Source organism: Macrotis lagotis, chromosome 1 (assembly GCF_037893015.1).
Source record: "Macrotis lagotis isolate mMagLag1 chromosome 1, bilby.v1.9.chrom.fasta, whole genome shotgun sequence".
In the NCBI taxonomy this organism is placed as follows: Eukaryota; Metazoa; Chordata; class Mammalia; order Peramelemorphia; family Peramelidae; genus Macrotis; species Macrotis lagotis.
Window position 1 is genome coordinate 43,236,266 of NC_133658.1, and position 21,940 is coordinate 43,258,205.

The 21,940-nt window shown below is 44.5% G+C and overlaps 1 protein-coding gene across 5 annotated transcripts in view; it reads left to right on the forward strand.

Annotated features, from left to right (window-relative positions):
- Window positions 1-21,311, forward strand: part of ST3GAL2 (ST3 beta-galactoside alpha-2,3-sialyltransferase 2) — a 62,742-nt gene extending 41,431 nt beyond the window's left edge. For all 5 annotated transcript variants that reach the window (XM_074199380.1, XM_074199382.1, XM_074199381.1 and 2 more), the window contains exons 2-7: window positions 675-2,049; window positions 5,929-6,122; window positions 10,963-11,142; window positions 11,592-11,637; window positions 12,236-12,355; window positions 13,171-21,311. In XM_074199380.1, coding sequence (XP_074055481.1) covers window positions 1,711-2,049; window positions 5,929-6,122; window positions 10,963-11,142; window positions 11,592-11,637; window positions 12,236-12,355; window positions 13,171-13,344 — 1,053 coding nt within the window. In that variant the 5' untranslated portion in view covers window positions 675-1,710 and the 3' untranslated portion in view covers window positions 13,345-21,311. The remainder of the gene's footprint in view (window positions 1-674; window positions 2,050-5,928; window positions 6,123-10,962; window positions 11,143-11,591; window positions 11,638-12,235; window positions 12,356-13,170) is intronic.
- The last annotated feature ends 629 nt before the right edge of the window (window positions 21,312-21,940 follow it).

Genomic DNA, 21,940 nt, shown 5'->3' on the forward strand with positions numbered 1-21,940 from the left:
CTGACCTCATACACTGAGTAATTGCTTAGCTGTGTGACCTTGGGCAAGTCACTTAACCCTATTGCCTTGTGAAAATAAACAAACAAAAAGTCATCTAATACAAGCCACTAATTTTACAGATGAGGAAACTGAGGGCATTTAAGTGATTTACTCAAGGGCATAGAGCTAGTATCCGAGTTCAACAAGATCTTCCTGAATCCCAACCAATCACTGTTGTACCACACTATGGACCTCAAATTTCAAAATTCCTGAGTTGGAATCTGGTTTTATACACTTCCTAGGAAAGTGACCCTGGGCAGGTCAATTTTTGTTTGCCTCAGTTTCTTCACCTGTAAAATGATCTGAAGTAGGAAATGGCAAACCATTCCAGTATCCCTACCATGAGAACCCCAAATAGGGGAGGGGAGAGAAGAGAGGGAAGGAGAACTAAAAATCTTACAAAAATGAATGTTGAAAACTATCTTTACATGAATAGAAAAATTAAGACTTAAAAATAGTTTTTAAAGATTGGTGACTTGGTGGGAAAAAAAAAGAAAACCCTAAATGCTGTCTCAGAGAGACAGACATGACTGAGCAACAACATGGACTGGCAAGGGGAGGTAGGGGCAGGTGGTTATAGTTGGCAAAGAATGTTATCTGTACATCAGTGTTTTTCTTCTCTGTAATTTCAACAGACCTGGATCTGACCAGCAGAGGTTGCCAGGGGCTTACTGAGAGGACCGCCAGCTAAGGACAAAGCCCTCAAGGAGCAGGAAATGGGCAGAGGGGCAGCTGAATCGCAGCCAGTACTACTGGGAAGAAGACTGAGGAGAGACCTGAGTGGTCTCCAACACGTTTGCCAGTAACTGGGGGAGCCTGCAGCAGCTAGCTTGCAACTGGTCCTTAGTTCCAAGGAGCTGCCCATCTGGAATGAGCCGTTTGTAGTGTTTTGGGTGGCCAGAGGTGGTGACACTTTGGTGGAGAGGATCAGGGCAAGTTCTGAGGTATCATGGAACAGCATCACCCTCTACTGAGTGTCCTTGAAACCTTGTCAACTTTTTGAAGTGTTTGATTTTTTCCTGTCTTCTAAGAATCAAGGCCTTGGTCCTTCCCTCTCCTTGCCTGGAAGGATCAGGATCAAGTGATCTCAGGGCTTCATCTCTGGTTCTCTGACGCCCTTGTGCCCTTCTCCATATACCCCATCCCATTTGCTGAGCTTTCTGTTCTGGTTGGAATCCTCGGTTTCCCCAGGGGGACAGAGTGAGCTCCCCTGCAGCAGGGGAGGGAGGGACAGCCTCAGGCTCTGCCCATGAACCACAAGGATCCCGGCTGCCCCAGACTGGACTATTCCAAATCACCAAAGAGATTGTTTCCCCAAATTGGTGCCCAGCAATCCCAAGGGACTAGAGGGCTAGAATGGACTGACTTCCCCTTCAGCAGGGGGGCTGGAGACTCACAGCCCCTGTGGCCCAGCTAGTTGCAGGTTCAGACGAAGCCACCACCAAATCTCCAGTGGCAGAGGAAGCCACAATTGCTTGATCTGTTTTCTCTCACCATTGAGGGAGAAACGGGGTCTCCCCTGTTTGCCTCCCCCTTCCTTATTGTGGCTCAGGCCTCTATGCTCTTTCTCTGTGGAGCCAGACCAGGTGGGCAGCGCTGGGGCCAATTGGTGAGGGAGGGACCCCGGTGACCCCTGCCCCAGCAGGGGGTCCCGCCCCCCTCAGTCAAGCCATGAAGTGCTCCCTGCGTTTCTGGTTTCTCTCCACGGCCTTCCTGCTGGTGTTTGTCATGTCTCTCCTCTTCACCTACTCTCACCACAGCATGGCCACCCTGCCCTACCTGGACTCTGGAGGCCTTGGCAGCACACACCGGGTCAAACTGGTGCCAAGCTATGCGGGCCTGCAGCGCCTCAACAAGGGGGGCCTCCTGAGCAAGAGCTGTGCCTGCCGCCGCTGCATGGGGGACACAGGGGCTTCTGACTGGTTTGACAGTCACTACGATGGCAACATTTCTCCTGTCTGGACCAAAGAGAACATGGATCTTCCTTTAGATGTCCAGAGGTGGTGGATGGTAAGGGACTAGCTTTCCCTCTCTGTGTTGTGGACCTCTTATACCAGGCTGGTCAAATGGAAGCTTCTTGAGGGTAGTTTCATTTTTAGTTAGCAGATTGCTTGTGCCTGGTGGGCACTTATTTGTTAAATTATTTAACTTAATGAAATGGAATGGAATCTTTTATTAGGATCTTCTCACATTCGCACTAAATCTCCTCAAAGCTTGAGATGAACTAAAATCAGGGTTAGGAAAGGGTGAAGGTGAAGCCTGGATCTGACCATGTCACCCCTCCCTCCAATAAACTCCAATGGTTTCCTATTGTCCCTAAAATCAATTCTAAAAGCCCTCTGTTTGCTCTTCATACCTGACCTTCCCCTCGCCTTTCCAGTCTTAGGCCAGAGGATCTCATGACCCCAGCTTTTCCTCTGGGTATTCTGATTCCTAGAATGCTGACTCTCCTTATCTTTACCTACTGGCTTCCTAAGACCTCTGAGGTAGCTAGGTGGGCCAGTGGATAGAGCACTGGTCCTCCTGTCAGGAGGACCTGGGTTTAAATCCAACTTCAGACACATGACCTAGCTAGCTAGTGTGACCTTGGGCAAGTCACTTAACCCTATTGCCTTGCCAAAAAAAACCCAAAACCAGAAAGTCTTCTGCCAGAAACCTTTCCAAGACATTCTTAAGCTTAGTGTTTTCTGACATTTCTCCCAATTTATCCTGGATACATCCTGTTTGTACATGGCTATTTGGATGTTGCTTCCCCATTCAACTGAGTTTTCTTTGAGAACAAGGACTGGTTCTACCTTTTTTGCCCCCAATCTCTCGTATGTTGGCACATGGAAGGCCCTTGATATATGCTAGCTGATGGAGTGACTTATTGACTGTTAGGACTAGAACTTGGTATAGAGTATTGGATGTCTTCTGAATCCCAACATCTCCTGGGAAACTTTGAACTTCTGTGTACTTCAGTTTCCCCATATGGGAAGAAAAATTGTAGCTCACCTTTCTTTACTATTTTGAGATTCACATAACACTTTTTTCACAACAGGCTTCTGAAGTAGCTGGTTACAACCTCCATCATCCCAGCTGAGTGGTACAGTGGCTAAAGTCCTAGATCCAGAGTCAAGACGACCAGTTCAGATTCTGTCTCAGACATTTACTGGCTCTATCTCCCCGGTCAAGTCATGCAACCTCTCAGTTTCACTCTCCAGTTTAGTTGTTTCAGGTGTGCCTGGTTCTACATGACCCCATTTGGATGGTTTTCTTGGCAAAGATGCTGGAGAGCTTTGCTATTTCCTTTTCTAGATTTGACAGTGCCTCTTGCTTCTGTTTGAATCTGACACATTTCTGTAGACATTTTAGACTCAACATGTCCAAAATTAAATATTAAACCCCACCCCAAAAAAAAGAATCCCATACTCCCTTGGCTTCTTCACCTTCCTATCACTGGCAAGGGCATCACTGTCCTCTGTTAGCTGGACTTCTCAGATCCTAGGAATCAGATTTGACAGATGAGGAAACTAAGGCAAATAGGGTTGCCCAGGATCACCCTGTTAGTGTCTAGAAATGGATTTGCACTCAGGAAGATGAATCTTCCTTATTCCAAGCCCAGGACTCTCTGTCTAGTTGCTCTCACCTGTAAAATGAGGCTAATAATATCATAGGATTGTTATGATCAAACAAATGACACATGGCCAGTTGGCAAGCTACAAAGTCCTATGTAAGTGTTAGGTTAGGTTAGCTATTATCTCCATCTGCAAATAAAAAAATCTAAGGATGAGAGACTTTGGCTTATCTATTTACTTTATTCAAGATAAATAGCAAAGACAAGATTTGAACCCCTCAAACTCCAAACGTGAGAGGAGGGGAAATCTACCTCCCTACTTTTTTCTTGCAAAGGGGCAGACTAACAAGGCCTGTTCATGTGATTGGGGCTGGAGTGGGCACTACAGATAACACACCTGAAAGCTAGCAATGATGGATCAGTCAGCATGTGATGACATCTGTGGTCTTGACAGCTCAGAGTCCTTCATGACATTGCCATTGCCCATGATCAGGATCCTTGCTTTAGAGGGGAAATTGAAGCATCCAGAGGATCAGGGACTTGATCTCTCTGCCAGGCTGAGCAAAGGAGGGCTCAGAGAAAACAGCTCTCCCAGTATCATCGATCCAGGCCTGGGCTCCACCACATACTAATGTATTCCTAACAAGTAATTACCCACCAAATGTGTCCCCTCTCAAATGCTTTTTTTAGGTTTTTGCAAGGCAAACAGGGTTAAGTGGCTTGCCCAAGGCCACACAGCTAGGTAATTATTAAGTGTCTGAGACCGGATTTGAACCCAGGTACTCCTGACTCCAGGGCCAGTGCTTTATCCGCTATGCCACTGAGCCGCCCCTCAAATGCTTCTTGATGAGCCTAGTCCCTCCTTCCCTTTTCCCCATGATCTCAGGAATTCTTGACTCAGAGCCAAGTTCCCTCTCCAGACTGAGTTCATTTTCTTGTTCTTAAGTCTATTCCTCCAGCTCTTGAATCATTCTCATGTGTCCCTGACAGCCCCACCTCCGCCTCCTCCCTCCTATTCTGAGAGGAACGCTGCCAAATCCCCCCCACCCTCCCCCTTAGTCCTTTGGCTGTTCCTGATGGCCCAGCTCCCAACTCCTGAGGGTCTCCTGGCAGGTCAGGAAGTATGAGTTTGGTTCCTACCATATGTTTGGGTTTGACTGTTTTAGAAAACATGATTTCAATGAGGAGGCTAGTTTGAAACATGGAACATTGACCCTAGAGTCAGGAGGACTTGAGTTCAAATCCAGCCTCAGACATGATGTTTACTGTGTGACCCTGGGCAAATCACTTATCCCTGATTACTTCTCCTGGATCCTCCTTCCAAAAAACCAAAACAAAACAAAAAGAGAAAAACAAGAAAATTTTCTTGGGCAAGTTGAATAACCAACTTCAGTTACTTTTTGGATTCAGTTGTGGGATTCTTGTCCTTTGTTATCAAAAAAGAAAAATGACATCACTGTGTTTGAGACAAATTACCATGTGTCTGACTATGACTGATCAGACCAATATGAACTCAGAAAGCTTTACTGCAGGTTGGGCACAAATAGTCCATGTGAACACCTGGATTCAATGAAAGGCTTAATTGATTATGTGGACCCTCTCCCCATGGTCATTGATCTTGTCACCACATATCCTGTGACAATCATGCTCCAGTCTTCGAAGCCTAGATTTTGCCTGCTGTCTGCCTTCCCTTTTGGTTCACAGTTTCTGGGTCAGCTATGGGCCCTGATGTGCTAACCCAGGGGATCTCTGGATCAGATGATCTTCCTCCTTTTTCCAGTCCCTTTTCCATGCTTTCCCTCCTCCCTAGTACAGAGCTCACCTGTATCTAGGGATCAGCCTGGAGTACCTTCTGAAGGCTTTTGGGAGGGAACATCTAAAATCTATTCAGTCTTTCTCTCCTGTGTAGCACTGGGGCATTGGAGGCCTTTGAGGTTGACTGAAGAAGTAGATAGAGTAGATGGTTGCCTATTTGTGATCTAAGTGACTTTGAGATAGGTGTCTGATATTGGCTTAAGGCACCTGTTCAAATGCCATTACATTTCTGGGTAATGAATAGCACTTTAAGCCACTAACACATCAGTAAGGAGTAGTTTATCAGGAGAGAACAGGGCCCCAGAGAGAATAGAATACAAGGGCAGTTGAATACTAATGAGGAAAGGGAGGGTGTTTGGCATGACTGGCGAAGTTGGCGGAGTAGAATTCCAAATTAGGAGTCTCTAGGCACCAGGCATGGATGAAGCCTCAAGAAGAGAGGAGGGCAGACAAAACCCCAAACACCCTGCAGTTTGGCCTTCCTTCCCAGGCTTTCCCTTTGGCTTCCATCTCTACAGATGCTGCAGCCCCAGTTCAAGTCCCACAACACCAATGAGGTGCTGGAGAAGCTGTTCCAGATTGTGCCTGGGGAGAACCCTTATCGCTTTCGGGACCCCCACAAGTGCCGGAGATGTGCTGTGGTTGGAAACTCGGGCAATCTGCGTGGCTCTGGCTATGGGAGGGACGTGGATGGACACAATTTTATTATGAGGTGAGCTTCACCTTCAAGGATGAGGGGATCAAGGGAAAGAGGACCTGAGGCTGATTGAGACTGGTGAAGGGGAATATCCCTCAAGGGGATGTAGGGGGCAGCTGAAGTCAGTCTCCTTTGACTGCACATGTGTGAGTAGATGCATGCATGCCAGGTGATGACTAGGTTAAAGTTTAGGCACTGGATGCCTACATTATGGCCATTAGGAAAGAGAAGAGGAAGTTGAATTCTAGAGAGTCCTGAATCCCCCCCAGAAACTCCCCAACACCATTAAACCAGACTTGTATATTGAGAGTCATTCAGTTTAAAAAAATATTTTTGTTAGATCTACTTCCCCTTCCCTCTCTCCTTCTTGCTTGCTTCCCTCCTTTTCCTTAATTCCTCTTCTGTCTTTCTTTTCCTTCTTTCTCCCTTTCTCTCTTTTCCCTTCTTTTCCTCTCCTCTCCTCTTCTCCCTCCTTTCCTTCCCTTCCTTTTCTTTCCTTCTTTTCTAACTTTTTCCTTCCTTTTCTCCTTTTTTCTTTCCTACTTTCCCTTAATGTTTTCCCCTTTTTCCTTCCTTCCTTCCTTCCTTCCTTCCTTCCTTCCTTCCTTCCTTCCTTCCTTCCTTCCTTCCTTCCTTCCTCTCTCCAATTTCTCTCCTAAACATTTTAAAAACAAACAATCTCAACAAAAACAATTCCTTCTAACAAGCAAACAAAACAGCTCCCCATATTGGCTATGTCTAAATAATACATGTCCCACTCTGCAAGTATGCCTCATCCTCACTACTCTGGCATTATGATTGATCATTGCATTGCTCAAAGTTCTCAGTTCTTTCAAAGTTGTTTTCCTATACATTATCATTGTCGTTGTATACATTGTTTTCTTGGTTCTGCTGATTTTACTTTGTAATCAGTTCATACAAGTTTTCCCAGGTTTCTCTGAATCCATCACTTCTGTCATTTCTTATGGCACAATAACATCCCATTGCATTTCTTTGTAATCAGTATTTGTGTGCATATGGGACCTTTTCTTTTTGCCTTTATTTTTTTGGGCTATTAGCCCATTTTGGCTATGAATAGCTCATTTTGTAACTTGAGAGCAGCCTGGGCCCAATCCCTAAGCCTCTACAGGGTTAACAGCTGCTCAGTCCAATCTTGCTTGCCGAGCCCTAGTGAGGGCATCTACCAAGGCCCTTTATTTCATACTTTTGTCCTTTTATCTCCCTAAACTTGAATACTTTATTTTACCTTTAAAAATATTTTTCGCAATTACATGTAAAAACAATTTTTAAAATTTGGAATTCCAAATTCTCTGCCTTCTCTCTCCTGAGAACACAAGCAATTTGATAATACGTTAGACATATGCAGAGGCTTGAATATTTTTAAAAATGACCTCCAAACCCTGAATTTTTCTTTTTTTTTTCTTTTTTTATCCTGGTGCCCCCCATCTGCTCCTGAATTGAAATTTTCCTTTTGGGTTTAGACTGGGGTCTTGGAAGCAAGTGGGAGCTCCTACAGAGGAGGAACTGGGAGGAGAAATAGGTTGAAAGTTCTTCATTCCTTCAGGCATCTCCTGAAATCAGCATCCTAGGAAGCCTGGGCTCCTCAGGAAGAAAGAGGAAAAGCCTTGTCTTCCAGGCTTTGCAGGGCTCGGTTTCCATAGCAACGCCAAGACAGCAACTGTCTATCTCTCTGAGGCTCTCCTACTCTTCACTTGGAAACACAGAGGGGCCACCATTTTCACTGCCAGAAAAGTGTTCGCTTGAGTGAATCAGAGTATTTAGAAAGCCCCAAGTTTCCTCAAATCTCTTCTGCCTTGGGGTTCAGAGTCTTGTTCCACTCAGTCCTACTCTTCTTTTTTTGTGGCTCCTCTCCAGAAGGAGAGTGAAGGTTCATTGTTGTTAAGTCATTTTTCTGTTGTGTCCAACTCTCCGTGACCCCATCTGGGGTTTTCTTGGCAGAGATACTGGAGTGGTTTGTCCTTTGCTTCCCCAGTTCATTTTTAGATGAGGAAACTGAGGCAATCAGGGTAAAGTGACTTGCCCGGGGTCTCAGAGCTGGTAAGTCTGAGGCCAGATTTGAATTCAAGAAGGTGAGTCTTTCTGGGTCCAAGCGCCACCTAGCTGCCCAAGTGAAGAGTACTCAAGCCAGTGACCCAGGCTTAGGATGCAATCTGGGCCGGCATTTCACAAACTTTATTATTCTTTTGCTATAAAGAATTGTTGCACATTGAACATTTGAGTTAGGAACGCTGGTGGTTGTTCATCCTTCCATCCTGAAGAGGACCAATGACATCAGCAGGTGGATGTCTTGACTTGCAAATGAATTGGATTTAAGTGAGGCAGAGCTGGGCAAAGTCATCAGCCTCATTCATTCCACCAGAGCAGCAGAGGAAGGCCAGGAGTCTTGGGCATGCACATTTGACTGGAAAGGGAAATTCTGTATGATCTATGGCACCCTCCAACATAATAACAGTAACAAGATTTATGGAGTTCTCATTACAAAGTGCTACAAGCTATTTCATTTGATCAAGATCATTTTATGAAGTCAGAGCTGTTATCGTCCCAGTTTTCAGCTGAGGAAACTGAGGCAGACAGAGATCAAGTGGCTTATCCAGGACCATACAGCTAGTGAGTGTTAGAAGCAGAATTTGAACTCAGGATCTCCTTTCTCCAGGGCTAGTATTCCAACTACTATACACCTAGCTGCCACGAGGCACATACTTTGCAATTGCCCTACATTTAGCCCATATAGCAATAGGTGGATGAATTTATTATACAGGAAGCAACGTGACCCAGTGGAAAGGAAAGAAAGCCTGTGTTCAATGCTTTGAGATATATTCCTTGGGCCTCAGTTTCTTGAATCAGACACCTACCAGCTCTTTGGCTGTGGAGCTGTGATTGTGTTAGCCTGTACACGAGGGCAATAGTTTTGAAGAGTTTGAAGTAAGATATCCTAGAGCCCCTCATGCTCAGAAGTTCATTTGTTCAGTTACTGTCTAGGAATGTACACTGGCAGTGGGTCCCCAGAAGAATCAGAAGATGGAAAACCTAATGAGAGGCTGATGTTTGTATACGGGCCCTTTAAAGTGATGAGATGGCAATTGTGGATGTAGCCGGGTTTCCAACTGTCAGTTAGTATGCATTTTTTTCTATCATTATTGTTTGAGTTGTTTGGGTCAGCCCGACTCTTTATGACTCTATTTGGGGTTTTCTTAGCAGACATACTGGAATGGTTTGCCATTTCTTTCTCTGACTTAACTGAGGCAAACAAGGTTAAATGACTTCCCCAGGGTCACAAAAGCTAGGAAGTGTCTGAGATCAGATTTGAACTCAGGTCCTCCTGATTCCAGGGCTGACACATCTAGCCATTGTATCACCTAGCTTCCCCAAGTGTTTATTAAGCACCTACTATATGCTTTTCTCTCTTCCTGGAGAAGGAAATGACAAACCTCTCTATTCCTTGCCAAGAAAACCCCAAACAGGGTTGGACATAACTGAAAAAAGACTCAACTTCAGTGCCATGGAAGAAAGCTTTTATCTCTTCTTACCTGTATACCTCCCTGGAAGATAAGCAAGAGTTAGGGTTTCTTTGTGAGAGGCCTTCCTGCCTTGGAACCTACAAGGTTGGTCTCTCCAGACAGAGTAAGATTTCCAAGTCCAACTCCTAGTCTGCTCAGACTTCAATCTTCTACCTCTTCTCCCAGGGGTGAAAAGTCAAACCTACTCAGGATGTGGAGGGGAGTTTTTCAGGAAGATAGGATTTAAGATAATCCCAGCAGGGTCTTATATGACTGACATGAGAACGGAGACGTTGGTCACTGATTTTGGGGCTGAGAGTCAAGGGTGTGACCTTGGAGGAGAATACCCAAGGTGACTGAAACCTTTTCTGGTCTGCTGGACCCTAGAGTGCTCAAGGGAAAATGAAGACCCTTGAAGTGCTACTATAGAAACCCCTTCTAACTTTGCAGTTCCAAGAACAGAATATTGAGGCATTTTTGACTGATCAGGCTTCCAAGAAGTGAAGTGTTTGCCGGTGGGTTCTCTTCAACCCTCTAGGAGGGTGCTTATTGTTGCCCTGACCATAGCAGTTCTCTTCATCCAGAAGCCTCAGCAGATTTTCTGGGCCCTGGCCTAGTTTCCTACTAGTCTGTTCCTTAATCAGAGAAAGATAAAGATGAAGATAAATAGCTTGTTCATTGGTTCAGGCATCATCGGCAGTTAAGGTTGCACCTGGGCATCTCACTATGTCCCTGCTCAACTATGACCTAGTGGCAAACTGTTCCCCATAGTCAGTTTAACTATGAGTAATCATACTCATGTCCTTACTCATACATTTAACGGCTAATTGGTAATGGCTAGACCTGAGTTGCCTTTCTGTCTTTTCCAAGGACAGTCAAAATGTCTCTGGGTCTCAAAGAATGATAATGAGAGGAAACCCAAGCATGTAGTTTGGTATCAGATGTCAGTAAAAGAGAAGGGGTTTTTTTTAAATTCATTAGGAGCTAAGCATCATAAGAGACCAAAGAAATTAGACCTGGACTGAAAATAGAAGCTGGGAACCAAGAAAGAGTTGATGAGTTCAGATGTCTAGAAGGAGAGACCTGAGCCTGGACTGGGGATGAAAGCTGACTGGAGCCAGACCCAGAATTCATATCTCTTAGGAATATGGTGAAAGGGTTCCTGGACCATGAATAGACTGGACTTGGATTTCTAGTGAGAGTAGTTACATCCAGACCAAGAACATAATAAAGCTTTCCTATGGAGACCTCTCCAGGACCTTCATTTCAGAAAGAGAAAAGACTCAGCAATTCAGACTGATCCTCTAAACTGTCTGTTCAAATTTTCTCCCTTTCAGAATGAACCAAGCCCCAACAGTGGGTTTTGAGCAAGATGTGGGCAGCCGGACCACCCATCACTTCATGTACCCAGAGAGTGCCAAGAACCTGCCTGCCAATGTCAGCTTTGTGTTGGTCCCCTTCAAGGCCCTGGACTTGCTATGGATTGCCAGTGCCCTGTCCACAGGACAGATTCGATTGTGAGGTCCTTCCCCTTGGGGATAGGGAGAGTGAGGTTTTAAAAAGCCTTTGAGGTGGGGAGGAGGCTATCTCTCATCCTGGGATCTAGGTCTCAGACTCTTTGGCACACTCAGCTGAAGGACCAAGAATGGGGCGGTGGTTAGCAAGGTCCAGAGTACTGGTTCAGTTAGTTAGAACTAGTTCCATGTCGTAATCTGTTGGATAGAAAATAAGAGAAGGGACCTCGCCAGCACAGTGGGTCAGTAGCAGCCACCAGGCTCTTGATTTCCAGTCTTGAATTGCAATTTGTTCAATCCGACAAAACATTCCAGTGAAGAAGATAAATCTATCAGTGTATTCACAGCAGATTGGAACTGGGAGGTACCTGAAGTAGAAGAGCTCTGAAATGGGGTGAGGACTTCCAGATTTTTCTAGAGCATATTAAGTAAGGCCTTCTCTCTATTTTCAGCACCTATGCCCCTGTGAAGTCCTTCCTCCGAGTGGACAAAGAAAAGGTAGGCTGATTCTACTTTGAGGGAGGGGAAGGAGAAGCATTAAGTTTATCATATGCCTGCTACTGTGACAGGAAACCCTAGGAGGAAGAAGCTATTATTTTCATCTTCATTTTACAGATGAGGCAACTGAGGCAGTTTGTCTAAGTGACTTGCCCAGGGTCACACAGCTAATAAGTGTCTGAGGCTGAATTTGAACTGAGGGTTTCCTGACTACAGGAAATTTCTCCACTAGCTTCCTAATTTTTCCTCTACTAGATAGAAGTAGTCATTTGATATCTGATCCTGGGACAGGTCCATTTGCAAAAATTTTTGATACAGAGAAGAATTGTTGATAAATCTCCAATGTTAGAAGTGCCTTGCCTAATCTAGGCAACCAGTCCATGGAACATCTACTTCAGGGTCTCTGATGACCCCATTCAATGATAATCTTCAGTGGTCTCTTTTCAAAGACCCACCTCCTGAGGGATAAGGTCCAGCTACAGATATCAGGAGCTTCCAGGGTCACCGGAAGCAGTGGGTAGAAGGGACCAAAGCAGCCCAAAGACATCCTTCACGACACCCCTGCATTCCCCTGACCAGCTGGTTTCTTCCTTCCTAGGTCCAGATCTACAACCCAGCCTTCTTTAAGTATATTCACGACAGGTGGACCGAGCATCATGGGCGCTACCCTTCCACAGGAATGTTAGTGCTCTTCTTTGCTTTACATGTGTGTGATGAGGTAAGTGAGCCAAAGGATCTTGAGCCCCCTCCCTCCCCTAGTCCTCTGAGGTAGGAGAGCCCCAGAGTTAGGGAACAAAGGCCAAATCTCCTTCTTCCCTAGGTACAGGGCATTCTGGGTCACAAGAGAGGATTTGAGATTATTCACTTTACTCTTTTATTTTTTTTGTAAGGCAGTGGGGTTAAGTGGCTTGCCCAAGGCCACACAGCTAGGTCATGATTAAGTGTCTGAGGCTGGATTTGAACCCAGGTCCTCCTGACTCCAGGGCCGGTGCTCTATCCACTGCGCCACCTAGCTGCCCCATTCACTTTACTCTTTCCCTAGTTCTGGGACTGAAATTCCCTAAGATACTAAATAAATAGGATAATAAAACTAACAGTCATCATTTATATTATTCTTATTATGTACTCCTTACATCTCAGGCATGATCGTTATCTCACTTCATCCTCATGGTAATCCCAGAAGGCAGCTGCTATAATTAACCCCATTGTACAGATAAGAAAACTGAGGCAGGCAGAGGGGACTTGTTCAGGGTCACACAACTAGTTAGTATTTGAAGATGGATTTGAACTCAGGGCCTAGAGCTTTGGGTTCTGTCCCTAATAAAAGGTATCTAATGTCCCCTCTGGCAGTTTGAACCTAAACCTCTCTCAATTAGTCTTTCCTAACTGAAAACTCTCACTGTTCATGACGTGAGTGATAGGAGACAATTCAAAGGCCTCAGGAGAAAGCCTACAGACCATTCCTGACCCAAACCCTTTGAGCTCTGCTCCAATCCCTCAGTTGACCCATGCCTTCCTTCCTTCTGCTCTCAGGTGAACGTCTACGGGTTTGGGGCAGACAGTAGAGGCAACTGGCATCATTACTGGGAAAACAACCGCTATGCGGGGGAATTCCGGAAGACAGGAGTACACGATGCAGACTTTGAAGCCCACATCATTGACATGTTGGCCAAGGCCAGCAAGATTGAGGTCTATCGGGGCAACTGAGGCCTGGCCACCCAACTGTATCTTTCTGCTGCTGTGGCCAGAGGTGCAAGGGACCCATGGCTCTCTCTCTAACTTGAGCCTGGAGGCCATTCACCAGGCACCTGCTTTGTCCCAGAGGAGTGTTGAAGTCAATCATGAGAGACTCCATTTGGAGTCTCTGAAACCAATCAGGAGCATTTGTCTTCCTCCCCCCCCAACCAATTATGAGAAGTCTGGAGAAGCTGACTTCTGGCCCCAATCACAGGGTGACGGAGTGGAAGCTTTTGTTCTCCAAATCAATCATGAAAGACTCCTGGGTGAGTCCAGTGCCTGGGACCATTGATTGCTGTGACCCAGGGCTCTCTGGGAGAGGCAAGTGACCTTCAGAGTCAAGCCAGTGGCTACTTTCCCCTCCTACACTTTTTTGGATAGGAGTATTTTTTGGGGGTGTGTGTTTGTGTGTGTGTGTGTGTGTGTGTGTGTGTGTGTGTGTGTGTGTGTGTGTGTGTGTGTGTGATTATTATTATTATTTTAAATTTAAGGAAAACCTGTTGGTTTAAACAATCCCTATAGTGGAAGCTGCAGTGGGCGATATTCAAGACACAGCAGAGACTGGAGAGGAAGAGAATTCAGCTGGTTAAGTCCCCCAGAATCAGAAAGCAACATCCCTTATTTCTGGAGACCCTTCCTATCCAAGGAGGAAGAACACTGGGGGAGGACTTCCTAGCCCACTCAAACCCAAGGGCACTTCCTCCATCTGCTGTCACTTCTGGTCAATCCTCCTCTGGTCTCTTTGGAGAGGAAGGGAGGAGGATCACACCCAGGCTGTTCATATTCTCTAAGACATAATCGGATTGTTTAGGGAATGGCGGCACACTAGCCTCTTGCACTTGTGGGTAGCTTTGACCAAGAAGTCAAAGGAGCCCCCCCACAGTTCTCTAGGCACATAACAACAATTGATCCAGGATATTTCCTTTATTTCCTCAGGGCTGGAGAGTAGAGTGGACCCCACCAAAGCAAAATGCCATCTTAGTGGGAATTCTGAGCCCTGGGGGGGCTGTGGGTGCCCTCATTCTGAGTCTTCTATCTCAAAGTCCTCACCCCTTGGATCAGCACTTAATTGCCTCCCTATGGGAGAGATTTAGCTGGAGCTCCCAGCTTCTCACTTGGGAAATCAGCCCCTTCTTGGGGGCTGGGGATGGAGAGATCCTGAAGCCAGGGGGTGCGAGGATTATGGCCTTCAGTCCACAATCACCCGAGCTCCTCCTGGTCCCCTTCTTGGCCCTTGGCCCTCCCTCTTCTGTACTCTGCTCCAAGGGGAGAATGGAGGGAGAAATCCCTTGGGGGGATCCAAACCCTACTGTTTCTACTTTATTTAGACCAGTTCTGGGGAGCAACCTTTCCAGAAAGCTCTAGCTAAGGGGCACTAGCAACTCACGTGCTTGGTGCATGCATTTCTTCCCTCTTCTCCCCACATGCCAAGCAGGAACAGAAAACCTGGTGGCTAGGGGTGTATGGGAGCTGCTTCCCTTTCACCAAGTAGCTCAGCCTTGACTTGGGCACCAAAGGGGCAGAGGATGATTTGTTTTGGTTTTTGTTTTGTTTTAAGCTAGTCATGCAACTTAGCCAGGAGCCTTGTTGGGGAGGGGTGGACCTGCCCCCACTGCATGCCCCCTCCCCTTCATCTCTTCCCTTTGGGCCTCTACCCACCCCCTCTCCATTTCTGCTCTGGAAGGGCGGCCAAGGGTAACATTTTGAATATCTGCTTTGGCTGCCTTAAACTCAGCTATCTCTCCATGGGAAGACCACCCTTCAGAGTCAGGGGAGCTTGGGGAAGGAGGGAGCAAAGGCTTCTGTGAAGCTGCCCCACCACTACCAGAAGGAGCTCTTCATTCAGCACTGACAGTCTTCACAATTCCTTTTGGGCAGGCAGACACTCACGCTCACACTCATGCACTCTCAGCCTCTCAAGACAACAGCTCCTTACCTGATGGGGCTGAGCAGTGTGGACCTCTCTCCCAGCCAGGCCTGATTGATGCTAGAACAGGGCAGGTTTTGCTGTCCTACCATTTGTAACAAGGCCTCTCCCACCCAATCCCAGAGGGACAGGGAGCTGCTAGACCCATCCTAAAGCTTAGGAAAGAGGCTGTTTTGAGTGTTTAGAAGATTGGGGGGAGGGGGGAGGGGAAATGCAGTCATGCCAAACAGTATTGAAAATGAAGTAATTTATTTCCTTTGTATCATCATGGAATCCTGTTCTGGGAGATGTGGGTCTCATTAGCTGGCCCGGATCTCCTTTTCTGCAATAGTTATTTAAATGAATATTTCTTTCTTTCTTGCCTCCCTCTTTATTAATTAAAAAGTTTTTAAAAAGTGATTTATGTATGGCTAATTTTTCTGTTTGGAAATGTCTTTTTTTATCAAGGCAGGAAGAATGAATGAGAAGTCATCTGTTAAGGATCTACTATGCTTCCAATATTTTGCTAACAACTGGAATAAATATAGAAAATCAGGGCATCCCTTTGCCTTCTGGAAACTTAGGGAGAGACAACATATGCATGGTGTCCCAAAAATCAAATTAAAAAACTTTAATAGCCTCAAACTGCACTCTGATTTTGGGGTATACCCTGAATAGGGGAGTGACAGACAGGGAATGGGCAAGGTGAGTTGATTAACATGCCCTTTCCATGAGCAATGGTAGTACTGGCTGATGTGATTCCAAGGTGGGAAGGGACTTCAGAGTTGGGTGAAGGGACAGGATCCTATTGGCATTCAGGGTTGAGTGACAGCTCCTGAACATGACTTCTCAAGATCCATTTTGGAGAGTGGATATGGGTATAGACCAAGCAGAAAATGAGTTGAGATAATTAGTTTCTAAGAGATAGTAACTCAGACTCTCAGAAGGTTAGAAGAGAAGGGAATTGTCAATTCATACAACTTCCTTCATTTTACAGATGTGGGGAGTTGGCAGTTCCTAGGACTTGCCCAAGATCATACAACTTGAACAGAATGTCTGCTCTCCCAGAAGTCCTCTCACTCTTTGCTCCCCACTCAGAGGCCTCTAAGACAAAGGTTCTTAAGCTGAGATCTACAGACTCCCAATAGGGTTGTGGATAGATTTCAGAAGGTTTGTGAACTTGGATGGGAAGAAGAAATTGCATCTTTATTTTCACTAACCTCTCAGCTGAAAATTAGCATTTCCTTCAATTATGTAGTAATGAATATTCTAAGAAGGAAATTATCTTGTTGAATAGATCATTGGGTTATAGAGTACATGGAGGAGATTAAGATGCAAGGAAGAGGGGTGGCTAGGTGGCGCAGTGGATAAAGCATCGGCTCTGGAGTCAGGAGTACCTGGGTTCAAATCCGACCTCAGACACTTCATAATGACCTAGCTGTGTGGCCTTGGGCAAGCCACTTAACCCCATTTGCCTTGCAAAAACCTAAAAAAAAAAAAAAGATGCAAGGAAGAAGACTAGAAAAGGAGAAAGAGTCCAGATCATGAAAAGCTTCAGAAGCCAAAGAAAGGAATTTATATTTGATTCTAGACCCTCGATCTTCACCCTGGGGGGGGGTGATCTTTCCTTAAAAAGGAAGTGCAAAAGCAACCACTGCCCCCCAAAAGTCACCTATGAGAAGGGAGCTAGGGTTAAGCCCTTTTGATCATAAGACTCATCAAGAATGGGGGCAGAAGGGCAGCTAGGTGTTGAATCAGATAGAGCACTGGTCTGAATCATCAGGGTTACAATCTAATAATATGCTCACCCCCATACACTCTCTAGTAATATTTTTTCCCCTCCTGGGTTATTATACTAATGAGAACAAGGGAGTATATAGTAATATGTATAGACCTCATTAAGCAGGCATACTTGCAGAGGTCAGGGACCTTAAGTCAACTCAGGGCCAGTTTTTGACTTCCCCCTGAGCAAGGAAGCTTAATCTTGGGTGAAGGGACCTCACTCAGCTCAATGACTGGTCAGGGTCATTTCTTTTGTCTTACACTCACATACCTTGCATGTAGGCCCAATGGCCACAGGCATACCCCAGTCTTTGTAATGTAAATAACATGTGTGAATATATATTCTTCTTCTTTTTAAACCAACAATTTCCTCTTATTCTGTGGAAGCCAAATGCCCTACATTTTTCCCACCTCTTAAGGAGAGGGTAACTTTCCTGCCCAACTCACCAGGTCAGTTAAGAATGCTCTTCAAGGGGCAGCTAGGTGGTGTAGTGGATAAAGCACCGGCCCTGGAGTCAGGAGTACCTGGGTTCAAATCTGGTCTCAGACACTTAATAATTACCTAGCTGTGTGGCCTTGGGCAAGCCACTTAACCCCATTTGCCTTGCAAAAAACCTAAAAAAACAAACAAGAATGCTCTTCAAAATAGCTTATTCATAGTCTATGAGACATTCTGGATTGTTTTACCATATTTTCTCCCCCATGACATTCTTGACAGCTCCAGCTCTCCCTCCACCCCATGCTCCAGCTTGGATTTCTTCTTTGGGGTGTTGGACTCTACAAGTCTCGATGAGAGGAAGAATAGTAAAGCTCATCCTGCCACCATTTTTAAGCTTTCCTTTCTTGAAAATAGAACAGTATAGCAGAATGGGCCATGTCTGCACTGGTAAAGGGTCTTGAAATCTGCCTTGTTCAGCCCTCTTGGAATCATCCTGGACTCTGGAAAGAATCAAAAGGAAGCAAAATTCTCCAGGGCTAAAAAAAAAGTTAATGACAAGGAATTGGGGGAAGAGGTATAGCTGCTAATGGGAAGACTTCTTTGATTGTGGAACCCATCCTCTGAGTAGAGCCTGTCCCTAACTTCTTCTTTATAACTTTCTTTTGTGCTTTGATAAAACTGGAGAGGAGTTTATTTGGTTCTGTATTTCATCATACAAGGTGGGCAGCCACCCCCAGGATCTCAGCATTTAAATGCTGATAGACAGTGAATGAGGCAATCAAACTACAAGATTTTAATGAAAAATCAAATTAGATTTTATTCTCCCAAAGGTCAGGGACCTCATTTTTGTTTCAAATCCCAAAACAATTAGCACATTTCCTGGTAAAGAGTAGGTGCTTAGTACTTGGTAGATACTTAATAATACTTGCTGATTAATTGGTTGCTTGGCTGCTTGCTAGATTCTAGGCAATCTTTCTGTTATCAGAACTGAAAGGAGAATGAAAAAGGAAAATCAGAGACAAATGTGAACTGGATTATGTGGTCTTCAAGTTTGGCCAGATGCCCCCACCAAATTTTCCCAAGGCCCTCAGACTGGGTGTAGGACATGATCAATTGTTCAATCAACAATTTTATTGGGGTCACCAGGTGGCGGCCCAATGCATTCAGCACCCAGCCAGGAGTCAGTAAGACTCATCTTGAGTTCAAGTTTGGCCTCATTAGCTGAGTGACCCTAAGCAAATCACTTAACCTGTCTGTCTCAGTTTCCTCATCTGTAAAATGAGTCAATCAGAGAAGCCTCCATTAATGATCTACTATGTGCTTGCTATAAAAATGAACCTCACAATTTAACAAATGAACTAGCTTCCACCTTCAGTGAGTTTGCATATATATATTTATATAAACATATATATGTGTGTGGGTATGTATGTATATGCCAGCATGTATACATGTCAACAAAGGAATATTTATGAGTTGTCTTTGTGTTAGACATCTTGCCAAGGTCGGAGAATACAAAGATGGTAAAGGAAAGTTCCTGTCCTCAAGGAACTTATAGTCCCCTGGGGAAGACAGCATGGAAACAATTGTACTCAAACAAGCTATGTTTACATGAGGCAGAGATGAGGAAGAAGAATATTCTAGGAGTCAGGGGACAGTCAGGAACAATGCCTTAAAGTAGGAAAGAATGGGAAAAGAGCATGTGTAAGATCTAAGAGGTGGGGTAGTTGGAGGTTAGGTCAGGTAGGGCTTGGAACACCAGAGGATTTTATTTTTAACCCTGGGAGTAATAGGGAGCCATTGAAGTTTATGGATTTGGGGTGGGGTGGAGTGATGTGGTCAGATTCTTGCTTTAGGACGATCAATTTGAAAGGTGAATGGAGGATGGCTTGGAAAGGGAAGAGACTAACGGCAGAAAGAACAACCAGCAGGCTCATTGTTAGACATTTGAATCAATTCCTCACATATCATGGGATTAAAGCCTTTATGAAATTTGGGATACAAGGGGAATGGCCTAGCTGGCATTTCAATGTAGGGTATCTAGGTGTCCAGTCAAGCATTCTTGCCACCATACCACTCTCCCTCCCTGACACACTCAGGTTGACTTCAAACACATTTATTTTCTTCCTTCCCTCTGGATCTCAGATGAATCCCAACTTTCTAAGCTAAAAAGAGTCCAGTGGTTGTTGGCTCAGTCCTTTAATCCCTTCCTGGAAGATAGTAGTGACCTTATCTGCTCGCTCAGGTATGCCTGGTCTCATCCCCCTTATAGGGGAGAAGGGGACATGGCTATGGAGCAAATGGCATCTTCTCCTTTCCTAGAATGGAGTATGGATGTTGACCTTCTAGTGGCTGAATTCTCTGATCATTCAGACAATAAAGACTGCTAGGTTCAAGCCACTTTGGAAGGCATCAGGCCCTGATTCTTTTGGGGATGGAAAAGGAACTAAGCCAGTGAATAAGTGACTCCTTGGCAATGCTCTTGGACCTAGGGCTTTTGGGCAGTCCTTAATCCTTGGCTATAGTCAGTTTAGAACCAGTCGGCCTGAAACATCCATGTGCTGTGTCTTTAGTATTATCCTGGGGTCACTGCTCTCTTGGCTCAGCCTATAGCCAATTGACACCGCCAAGGTTGGCCCTGGAAGATGGAGTACACAAGTTTAGGGAAACAACCCCATCCCCATGAGATGTTCCTGGGGTGAACCAAGTCAAAAGAGGGCTAAATAATCAATCAACAAGTATTCTTATGTCCAGGCTAAGCACTTGGGATACAAAGAAAAAGCATCAACATCATCATCATCCTCATCCTCATCCTCACTTCCTGAGCCAGAGCAGTTTCTTTCCTTTCCCCCCCCTTTTTTTTGGTTTATTTAAGGCAGTGGGGTTTGAGTGATTTGCCCAACATCACACAGGTAATAAAGTGTCTGAGGTCACATTTGACCTCAGGTCCTCCTGACTCCAGGGCCAGTGCTCTATCCACTGCGCCACCTAGCTTGCCCTTTCAGAGCAGTTTCTATTACACAATCACTGATTAGTGTGAAAAACTAGTGAGGGGTGAGGGGTTCTGTGATCAGATGTTAGGATAAAGAAGAAATAGGAATTGCGTGGAGATGTTTGGATAAAGAAACCAAGCAGAAACAAAGTGGGTCTAGAATCAAGAGGGCAGATAGTGGTGTCATAGTGCATTCATCTCTTGGCTTGATATAAAGAAGACTCATCTTCCTAAGTTCAAATCTGGCCTCAGACACTCACTAGCTGGCTGACCCTGGATAAGTCATTTAACCTTGTTTTCCTCAGTTCTTCATCTGTGAAATGAGCTCAAGAAGGAAATAGCAAAGTACTCCAATATATTTCTCGAGAAAAACCCCAAAATGGGATCACAAAAAATCGGACAAGACTGAAATAACTGGACAACACCAAAATAAATAAATGAATCAAGAAAACCTGAGTTCACATGCAGCCTGTGTGATCTTGGACAAATCACTTATGCTTTCTCAGCCTCAGTTTCCTCATCTGTAAAATGGGGATAATATTAGCACTTATCTTTCAGAGTTTTTGTGAGGGTCAAATGAGTCAACATTTGTAAAAGAGTTTTGCAAATCTTGCTCTATAGAAATGCTTTGTAAACTGGACTTGGAGTTCAAAGATCTAGGTCTGAATCCTGTCTGTTCCATTTATGAGCTGTCTGTAACTTTGAGCCAATCTCTAATTCTCTCTGGGTTTCACATTCCTCATCTGTAAAAGACTGTAGGGCATTATGGGGATTTATTTTACTAATTCTGTTGTTTGTTAAAGGTTCCTTCTTTTTCTTGGTTTTTAACTGAGGAGAGATGGGGATGGAGTGGGTGGGTTAGTAACAATATAAAAGTGGGGGGGAAGCTTAGCATTCTTTTAAATGTACAGAAAAGAAGGAAGCCCAGGACAGTTTTGAAAGTAACATAGAATTTATCTTATAGTATGTGTATATATATATTCACATACACACACATACATATAATTGTATAAATAAATATTTTATAACTGGACAATTTATAATTCTAATGAAATAAAACATAAGATTATATAATATAACTTCAGTCATTATTTTTATATGTGTTATACAAAATATAATCATATGCATATAATTTATAATCCTAGAACATGAATAATTTATAATTACAAAATATGTAAATAATTATAAAATATATCAACAGTCATTTCATAATTATAATTGAGCGCAGGAAATGGTTCAGAAGAAGGTACAAAATAATGTTGAAAGTAGCATGGAGAATTTATGTTAGAAATATGACACATATGACTATATAAGTGTCTTGTAAATTATAGTATTTAAAATAATAAATCAATAATTATGAATAATATATAATTGTGAAAGATAATAAAACATACCATATGTGCAGGTCTGGCCATGTCATCTACTTCCTTCATCTCGATAAACACCAGTG